Genomic DNA, 10,776 nt, shown 5'->3' on the forward strand with positions numbered 1-10,776 from the left:
TAATCTAATTTTAATTTTACTTGTTTGCTACTTTTGCAAGGAACTATTTAAGCATACTTAAAATGAGCAGTCAGTGACATGGAATGCTCAAAATTAATGTAAGTTTGAGCAAATCCGTGTTCAAATGTCCATATGCAATATATACATACAATGAAAATTGTAGGTATGATTTAAGGCTCTCTACACTGTGTTCTACTTCTGATTGAGGTTCTGGCTGATACATGTACATATATTATCAGGCAGCAGGCCTACATCTCACTTGATGACATGTGTTAAGAGGAAGAATTGTTTGTATACATCTGAAGTCTGATTATTGTAATATGTAACTAGTCAGCGAAAATTCGTCACTCCTCTGGCAAACTAGCGAAAGTGACAAATTAGCGACCCTGCACTTAAGGTTTATATTGCACTATTAAATAGTGCAATATAGACCTTAAGTGCAGAGTCGCTTATTTTTCACTTTCGCTAGTTTGCCAGAAGAGGAACGAATGTAATGGGAGAGGAAAGGAACTGGTCACCACACCCCCTTCTCCTGGTTTAGTTGCCTCATGAGTTTCTTCGGACAACTGACTAAACAACAAATCTGTGTTCAATATAGTGAGAAATTTTTTAGCTTTTCACAGATGTAATAATATTAAACTTTTTCAGTTATGTATCTCAAAACAATTTATGTTCTAGAGTACCTGTAGCTCTCAGTAATTTAATCCTGAATTTTCTACATCAATGATATGATACAGAAATGAAAAATGTTCGTATCACAACTTGAAGTTTGCTGAACATTGCTTAAAGCCTTATCATATGGCAGCCTTGCTATCACTAAACCTGGGATTTTAGGGTAGAGTTGCCAGGGCTGGGCAGTATTTGAAATACATGATTTCAAATACATATTTGAAATACATTTGTATTTTGTAACTTGTAAGGATTTTCGAAAGTATTTTGTATTTTATATTTAAATACATAAAATTGATGTATTTTGTATTTCAAATACTCAAAATACTTTTTTCTTCTTCTTGTTCTTCAAGTTTTAGATTTCGATTTGAAGAATGAATTTTTGTCTTATTTGCCTACCCATTTCAGTTGTGCTAGCTATACACTTAGTTTTCTTGCCACAACTTGATTTGCTTAATGCCATGAAGAAATCTCCAACAGCATCAAGGATCCATCACCCAACACTTGCTAAATGTTTAGCATTATGGAATGCGTCTAGGAGACTCAAATACTCAGAAATTATATCAGATGTCTTGAAATATTCATTAAAGTTTCATTGTCCAACTCGATGGAATTCTCTTTGTGACTCAGTCTCTCAAATATTGCAATTCAAACATGATATAAACAGTATATGTGAAAAACTGGGATTGCCAACCTTCAAAGATGTTGAGTTCCAGTACCTTGAAGAATATTGTGCAGTTCTGAAACCCATTGCCGCCATAGTCCTTAATTTAATGCAAATGAGAAGACGTGCTATTACGGCCAACTTTTGTCCACATTAATTTCCCTTAACAACAGATTACATATTCTGTTACCTAGTAATCTACGCCATCTATTCCAAGTAACTCCAATCCTAATAAGTTCACTTTCATCAAGATTTAAAGTGATGTTTGATCTGATCCCAGAAGAAAATTGAGCTATTTTGGCAGCTTGCTCCACCCATCTTTGAAGATGAGATGGCTACCTGACATTTCCGTACTAAGTGATAAGAAGAGGACACAGAATATGTGTTGTGAAATCAGCTGAGCAGTTGTCTGCTACATCTTTGGTCAGTTCAGACAATGAAGACGATGAAAACCATTTTTATGTTTTCAACTCAAGTAAAACAGACTTTAAAAAGCAAAAAGAAAAGGACTTGTCTGCTGTGGAGTATGAGCTCACACAATTCTTCAATGGCTAAGGGACAACCCTGTGCACTCTAGAGAATTACCCAACAGTGAAACAAGCTTTTATAAATATAATACAAGTTTGTGTTCCTCTACGCCTGTAGAAAGACTGTTCTGTTTTGCAGGATTTATTCATTCATAAGCAAGGGAATCCTTATCTTATGAACATTTGAGGAACTAGTTATTTTCAAAGGGAGCAGTAATTATTCATATGTAGCATAATTTCATTGCTGACTGGAAAAAGGAAGAAGTTCAGTTACAGTATTTATATAAAACTTCGAGGTAAAAATACTTTTAATGTTAATATAATATTTTAGATTTTCAGTAATATTCTTATTTCTTTAGGCCTATATATTTTATCGAGTATTTGAAATACAAATGTATTTTGAGTATTTGAAATACAAATGTATTTTGAGTATTTGAAATACAAATGTATTTTGGTTAATTTTTTAAAGTATTTTGTATTTGTATTTCAAATACAATTATTTGAAGTGTTTTGTATTTGTATTTGAAATATTTGGATGTCAGTATTTTGCCCAGCCCTGAGAGTTGCTTATTTTGTTGCTTAAGCATTAATATAAAAAAATTTTAAATATGTCCACGTTTCACGAAAAGTCATGCTATTTTATGGAGTTTTGTAGTACCCTAAAATGCCTAATTGGGTCGATAATGCCTATTTCATGGTTAATAGTGCCTATTTTCCTAAACGGTAAAAACTGTCTTACAATTAGACTACTCAAACTCAACGATGCACATTCTATCACATCTCTAATAGAAAATGCTGACAGCTGTTTGTAATTTTCAAATTGTGATATAGAAGTATTGCCACTTATACACAACTCAGTGGGGTAGCATGTTGGAGAAAAATCCTGGATTTTTCAGTGCTGAGATGTGCGAATCTAGTCATGGATGTGGAAACTGAACCTCTCCCAGATAAAATTGAAATAAAATATATGTCAGTTTAGCTATGCTACCCTAACTTCTATTTGAGTAGACCATTCTTTCACAGCTTGTAAAATGACAATGAGGACAAAAGAGAAAGCATAAAGGAAAGTGAACTTCTGTTCATTAATTCTTCATTAAATATTTAAATACTCATAAATTCATAATAGGCCTATTATGCCATTACAGTATTCACTTATTGTTTTTATCTACTATTTAAATTGGAGTAACTTATTATGTTTCTAATATATATACAGGGTATAAACGATATACACTGCCAAAAAAAAATACTGATGATAGAGCATAACTTACTGAACAAAAAGTCTAATAAAATTTTTCTGAACTTTTGTAAAAAATGTTATCTGTGAGTCTAATGCTTTTGGAAATGATAGTAAACCGTCATTATTTACTTCGGTCCACCACATACATTGCAATTGTGGTGATATTACTGTTTACAAATCAGGGTACAGGTACTCTGTTGTCTCTCTATCATGGTGGTGTTAGTGTGTGCTGAACGGAAGGTCACTGGCAAAGACGCTCACATTTAGGCCTACTCGAACAGTAAATATTAGACTACTATCAATCCTAAAAACATTATATTTTAGGAATTAAAAACAAAAATAGAAGAAAAACAAAATTTCGCTACATATCATGCTTAGTAGATCGAGATGTACAGTCTATAATTTTGGCAGTTTATATCATTTGCACTTTGTTGTTGTTTAGTCAACTGTACAGCTATATCTATATATAATTCGATTGCTTAGTGCACACATGTGTTATGTACATTTTCCGGTCAAATTGAGTTAAGTACGAAATTGGAGTCCTTTGAGGTGTATCTTTACTGTGCACAAATGTGGGAAGTGAATACTGGTACTAAGAATTTCCTATGTTATGTTTATTTTTTGAGAATAGATGTTAATTGAAGTGTAATTAAGTATTGAAAATCGAAACTTTCCCTCAAAATTAAGAAATTAGCACTTACAACATGTGTGCACTAAGCCATTATATACCGGTATATATATATATATATATATATATATATGGTGATTCACGAGGAAAGGTAAAAAAAATTAGGATGTGAATTCTGAAGTCATTCTGAGTCAAAATATTCACATGAATATGGGTCTGTTTTTGAACAGTTACGGAGATATGGCTATTTGATTTCACAAAAACTTCTGGGATTCTATTGTATTAACTCGCATTTAGAGACAGATAACAGACAAATTTAAAGTTTATATTCGCATATGCATACATACCTAATATTCTAGATGTTGGGGTCGATGTTTCCGCACATTTTCAAAGGTACTTCTGCTTCAATGTACTGTTGCGCTCGGGCGTGAATCATGCTTGTTGCTCGGGAGAGTTACTTGTGGCTGTTCTTTATGCGGCGTGCAGCAATTCAAAATACGGTCAATTAGTGTCTCTCTCGTTTCCACCTTCCTTTGGTATACCAAGTCTTTCATTTAACCCCAAAGACAGCAAATACTCTTCGATCTAGTACCCTTCTGTTCGGAAAGCGTCATTCATATTCAGCGATGGCACACAAAGAACTTCCATCGCACAAACCATAAACATACACAATATTGGCGTATTCTGCAGTCGAAAATTTATAAGGCATCTTGAAAAACCCCTATCTGTGATGACAAGAGAGACAGGTCTGAACCCCACAAGTGACACCAACAAGGCATCACTCATGAGGCAACTAAGTCAGGAAATAATGGATAGGGCAGCCAGTTCCTTTCGCCCTCCATTGCATACATTGCCAACTAGCTACATATTAGGCCGGGAATACATGGGTGCGCCGCGGCTGTAATGCAACAAGAGTCGAACAGAATTCGGGACTTCGCTTGCTCGTTTGTACGCGATTTCAAGCACACACTGAGGCAAAAACGCGCACACCTCAAATGCCGCGTAGCGATCCGTTCCTCTCGGTTTTTCTCGCGAACACAAAGGGATTCGTTCCCGCAGTGTGGACAGGTTCGTTGCCGTTTGTCTCGTGAAGTGCGCACACCTCAAGCATGGAGTGGTCTGAAGTAAATTGGACTTCATAAATTATGTCCAATCTTGTGGAATCCTGGTGATATTGACTATTATAATGAAAACAATGGAACGTGCCAGTGAACACGCAAGATGAGACAGGACTTCAAAATGAGCGAAAAAGCAGGATAGTACAGAATTACTGGCAAACGCCGTTGGAATTAAGCAAGCTGCTGCTGGAACGTTAATTTTTCCTAATTGCTTATTTTTACGACGCTCTATCAACTACTAGGTTATTTAGCATCGATGAAATTTGAGATAGCGAGTTGGCAATTGACGAAATGAGGCCGAGGATTCGCCATAGATTACCTCATATTCGTCTTACAGTTGAGGAAAACCTCGGAAAAACACAATCAGATAACAGCCCAAGCGGGGATCGAATCCATGCTTGAGTGCAATTTCGAATCAGAAGCAAACACACTACCGCCTGAACCACGCCGATGGCTTCTGGGAGGTTAAAGATCACTGTTGAACAATGTGAAGTTAAATCATTTTGTACGTTCCTTTCATTGAAAATGATATCATATCGTGCGACTACTAGAAAAGGGATTCAGCAAGCTATTTATGAGATTCACGTGAAAGCAAAACAAAACTTCTTTGAAATGTCAACTTACTATGGGTAAGAACGTTTTCATTCATCTGCACCTTCATTTGATATCTTCTTCCCAAATGGGTTATCTTAGATAACCTACTCAACCATTTACTCCCTCAATGTCCTATGCCTCTGCTCCTGAACCATCACAACGTCCTCCGATTCGAGAGTTTTCTCAAGCAGACCTTTCAATTACAAAATCTCCAATTCCATTCTTACTACACTACACCCTGTCACTTCCAGATATGAATCAAATTCTCTTGGCTCTCTTCAACATCATCCAGCCAAAACTCTGTCCCAGAATGTTCATCACATAGACTACTCCAATAGTCAAAACCAGCATGTTTTAAATCTTCTGTTCTTTCGTAATATTATTTTTAATGAATTGAATAATAATTTTTGTAGTATTTGTTGATATACAGGGAGATTATTGTACTGCGGAACTCCACTCCACGGCATTCGTCAGTAGCTTATCAGCATCTGCCTTGCATTTCATATGCGCTCCGTTCCACAGCATAATAACCTCCCGTTATTTTGCATTGCTATGTTTTATTCTAAAATAATTTTCTTTTGATGATCTAAAATACTCGTTTTGACTGTACACATAAATTAAAAATATCATTTGGCAATCAAATTTTGATAATGCAAAAAAGAAAATGTTTGTAGTTTTATTGTATGTGTTTCTTTATTACAATGCGACTTCGAAATATTACTGATTTTTCTTGGTGTGGTATTTCGAATTTTTTAACTGTAATTTTATTCTCTCAATGTTTCATTATTTGTATTGCAATTAAAATATCCGCATTAAAGAACCACATTATGTTGGTACTATGATTTAACTCATCTTAATATTTTTCTTTAATGCGCTGACAATTGCTGGGCAAACTTCTGGGATTATTTGTCCAATAGCATGTTCTGAAATTCGCAAAAGTTATTGAAGGCTTGTAAGCAAATCCCCTGTCACCAAGAATCGTAAAGTCAGTGCGAACCTGGAATATTGACATATACAGACAGTCAACCAAAAATAGTGTTTTATATCATCCAAGTAGTCCTAAGGTTTTTATACTGGCCGCTGGTTTCTTGACAGTTTATAGCACTTAAATTACTGCCTAGCCGCTTCTTGTATAGCTCCATAGGTCTACGTTTCTTTCTGTTCAAAATGTATGCTGTTACTACCAAAGCTCAAATAGCAGTTAGCAAAGCTTCCTTGTTTTCCGTGGTCGTGCATTCTGTGAGATAGAATGGAATTAAAAAGGAGTTCCAGGCTTGCGCTCTACTCAGATGATTTGTATCGCGCACACTGCTTGTTCACGAGTGCACAATTTACTCTGCGCATTACATGTAATGCCGCGTTACTGCCGTGGCGCATCCTTTTATTCCCGGCCTTACACTAATAAGACAACAGATTTAAACAAACAATTGTTTTTTCTCTGACACATATCGTCAAATGAGATGTAATGACTTGGTAACAGATGTACAGTCGCTCCAAAAAAGATTGAGTGCACTCTTGATAGTGCATTTGATGGATTTCCGATTTTGTGTTTACACGAGCACATTTTCTACATTTTAAGGTATGTTTACATGTTAATCATGTCCTTATTGGAATATGGAAGAAAGAGAAAGAACACGGCAGAGATCTAGGTAATAGCTACGCAGTTAGAGGTACAGTACTGATTGGAATTGACCAGTGACAGTTGGAGATTGTAGGTTCAAATCCGCCTACCAAACTTTTTTTGTTTTAATTTAGCTCATTCCACGTTGTTATGAGAGATGTGGACGATACCAAAAGAGAGTATAAAAAATATTATGAGTAGGCCTATACTTTACTTATAAGTTTAAATAATTTTTGGTTATGGGCTCTAGAACTATACAAGAAAGAAAAGAAAAGAAAAAAAAAAAACAAGGGGAAAAATAAATTCCAGCCTTAAGACGCGATTTCTATCTCTACCCGAGACAAACAAACAAAAATTAATAAGATGTTTGTCGACCTTGTTGCTGCATGACCTCTCGAAGTCGATCAGGCATAGAAGCAGCGAAGTCTTTGAAGTAATTCTCTTTGAGAGCGAGTTTTTACCAAAGCATGAGTGCCATCAGCCAGAGCTCTTCCTTGGTTGTTGGTCAGTGACAGCATTTTTGAAGAGTCTTCTTCATTAGGCCCAGACATTCTCAATGGTGTTTAGGTCAGGAGAATTTGGAGGCCAATGTATCGCTTTGATCCTTTGCTGCCGATCAAACCACTGCTGAACTGTCACTGATGTATGAATTGGATGATCATCCTGCTGGAAGTAAATAAACTGTCCTTTGGGATAATTTAGGTGAAGGGCTGGAATCAACCAAAGACTCAGGTCTTGATATACCGTGGTATTGAGAGTTCCCGGAAGTATCAGTAGCATCCCGGCACTGTGATATATCATTCAACCCCAGCAGAGAATACTAAAAAGGTACTTCTATGAGTAGTGGCAACATATTTAGGATCATATCTGGCATTGGATTCACGGTATACACGGAGCTGCCCCACATCTGCAACTGAAAACGTGACCTCATTGGAGAAGTTTACATCCTTCTACATCCTTCCACACGAAGTTTAGCATTTCTGTGTTATATGCGAGATCAAATATTCAAGCATTTGTCAAATAGACCTTTTTAGAGATGACGTAGTTTTTAAGTCCCACATCCCTAAGTCAGTTGCGAACAGTCTGCACCGAATCAGGATATGAAGACAAAGACCTCAGTATGATAGCAGGTAGAAAGGGGTTCACCTCACCTGCTACCAAGAGGGCCTCATCTTGCCCCCTACTAGAGATGCATGGGTGGCCTGTAGAATGCCTCTTTGCTACCTGAGCACTATCCCGATAAAGTTTGGCCCATTACCTAGCTGTAGAAGCAGGTAAAACATGTCTCCGACCAGCCTCAGTTGCCAAAAACCCTGCCCTCACAAGAGCTAAAACTGCTGACCTTTCTGTGAACTCCACCATTTCATGGATGATCATAAACAAAGTTCTGCTGCCATCTAGCGACAAATATAACAACACAAAACTATAGGTTCACTGTTTTTAAATATTATTCAAATATTCCATTACAACGTACAAAAGAAACCTGCTCATCTATTCTAAACTTTCACATCTTAAAGCTGATGCTATGTATCATATAACTGAACGTTGACAGATAAAATCAAACTGTGTATTTCTTGATATAAGCGATTAAAATGGGCTAATTTAAAGATCATTAAATTAAATTCAACTGTTTGTTCTCCAGAATAATGTAATGAAGTTAGGGACGGAAGAAAAGACTTTAAATAACACTACATTATTTTCTATGGTGCGAACTGATCGAGATGGTATAACACATGCGCAGATGTGCCCAAGAGATACTTTAAAAATATTATGCATTCAATCTTTTTTAGAGCACTGTACATATCAACCAGCATCTCAATCAGAGGTTCAAGGGATGTTATCACCCCAATAATACTTGTGGAAATTCACTCGAGATACTGTATATGTCTTAACTTAAACTAAATTTTACAAACATAATTTCTTAAATGGACTCCAGACACAGATGGTTTTTCTCTTTGGTCCACTGAGAATTGATGAGAGAGAAAAGCAGGACAATTTCTCATTTTCTAGAATGCCTGACCAGACATAGGACACACACCTGAAGAGCAGGACATAACAGGCGAAGTTCGGACGTCTCCAAACCCAATATTACCATTGCAAATGAAACTAGTGCTGAGGTAGTTCCGGTGATTTCGAAAGTGAAAATCATTGAATTTATAAGATTTTTTTTTTTTGGTGGAGATGCAGTTGATCGTATATGCAGGACATAATACAAACCTAAACTAACCAAACCTGTCAGAGATTCTTTATGCAAAGTGTATAAGCGGATTATGAAGGGAACTACCTCAGCGCAAATTTAGCTGCATCACTTCCTCACCCCAGATTACATATATAACAGATTGACTGTCCCCATGTTAAAATCGGTAACATGTGGAAGAGAACAACCACCAGGATCGCCACCGTCGATTGAGAACCGCTAGATGGAAGTACGGTTGTTCATGCTATTCAAATGAGAATTATATTATAACGTGATTTCGTATGCAGAAGTTAGATGGTAACATAGTGAAATTGATAAAAGTTGTCATCAAAGCCTGTAAGGCTGATCAATCTGCTATAAATGTGAGCTGGGCTCAAACTAAACATTCTTCGTAACGATTATAGCTAACTATGTTCCAAACATTACTGTGTACACTTAACCTTAAATTTTACGTACCGCTTAAACCAATTAGTGCCAGTCCCGTTTTAGAGATTTTTTTTGTTGAAACATCTTCTATCAAATAGTTGTTCTCGAGAGACATTTTTGAATGACGTTAAAAAAAGATCCTTTTCTTCGGCTCTTTAATTACAAATACGCTCACTCTTATTCCTTTCCCTCTCGAAACAATATTATTGGCTGTACAAGTGCACAGCACAGCTGACTACACTCGTCACGGCCGTCTGGGTCAACCAAAACAAAAGAGAATCGAAAATTCGTGACTATTCCAACCTTCGAACATAAAATGTTAAAGCGCGATAACGTTATTTAATTATGTATATTTCGGAAAACTTCAATGCGTGTACGAGTCGATTTCCTCACTGCCAGCAATTTATCTTAAAAAAGGAGCAGATTTGTGTGTGTTTATCGAATGCGCATCATTACGCTTACGAATTCAAATACAGAAAAACAAATAGGCCTAGGCTTACTTCAAGTTACCAAATTATCCTATTCGTTTCGTGTTCCTGTTTCAGTTTTGCAATCGAATCTTCAATACGTCTCAGGCACTGCCATCGTGATCTAGACCAGGCCGTAATGCAGGATGTGTGACGTCACTCGACGGGTCGGGATTTTCTATTAGAGTATACGGAGCTCAGTGAAATATATTACTTTAATGCGTGTCGGTGCTCAATTTTATTTAGTGTAATGTCCGTGAATTGTGTATAAGATACCTTCACCTTCTTATTAAAATCCGATATGTAGTTTAACATAGTCTTTTCAATGGACAGCGCAGCTAACGTCAGTCTCTCTTCTCTCATCGTATTTCTAAGATAGGATTTTACTCTTTTCAAACACGGAAAGCAACGTTCTGGTTCGGAAGTTGTCATTGGTATGATGATAGCTATGCGTAGTAGTTTCACAACTTCTGAAAATGAGGCCTGCAAGTTCTCAGATAGAAGAAACTTCAAGAGGTTGACGGTGCCACTGATATATTTTTAATTCTTGTCTCTGATACAACACTGTGAGTCCGTTTTTAGTTTGTCTTTATCGAGCATTGGAAAAGCTTCACACATACATTTAGGT

The 10,776-nt window shown here is 36.5% G+C and overlaps 1 protein-coding gene across 4 annotated transcripts in view; it reads right to left on the reverse strand.

Annotated features, from left to right (window-relative positions):
• The window catches only part of LOC138705766 (zinc finger protein 354C), an 82,249-nt gene extending 71,950 nt beyond the window's left edge, over positions 1 to 10,299 (reverse strand). Inside the window, exons 1-2 of one of the 4 annotated variants that reach the window (XM_069834395.1) lie at positions 9,712 to 10,089; positions 4,073 to 4,321 (exon numbers count right to left, since the gene is read on the reverse strand). Coding sequence is in view for 1 of the 4 variants with exons in the window: in XM_069834393.1 (XP_069690494.1) it covers positions 9,712 to 9,796 (85 nt within the window). In the remaining 3 variants the exon portion in view is untranslated. Of the gene's footprint in view, positions 1 to 4,072; positions 4,322 to 9,711; positions 10,090 to 10,181 lie in introns of those variants that run through there. The other 3 variants (XM_069834394.1, XM_069834396.1, XM_069834393.1) reach the window with 3 other exon arrangements.
• Positions 10,300 to 10,776: the final 477 nt, after the last annotated feature.

The sequence above is a fragment of the Periplaneta americana genome, chromosome 9, assembly GCF_040183065.1.
Source record: "Periplaneta americana isolate PAMFEO1 chromosome 9, P.americana_PAMFEO1_priV1, whole genome shotgun sequence".
NCBI classification, from domain to species: domain Eukaryota; kingdom Metazoa; phylum Arthropoda; class Insecta; order Blattodea; family Blattidae; genus Periplaneta; species Periplaneta americana.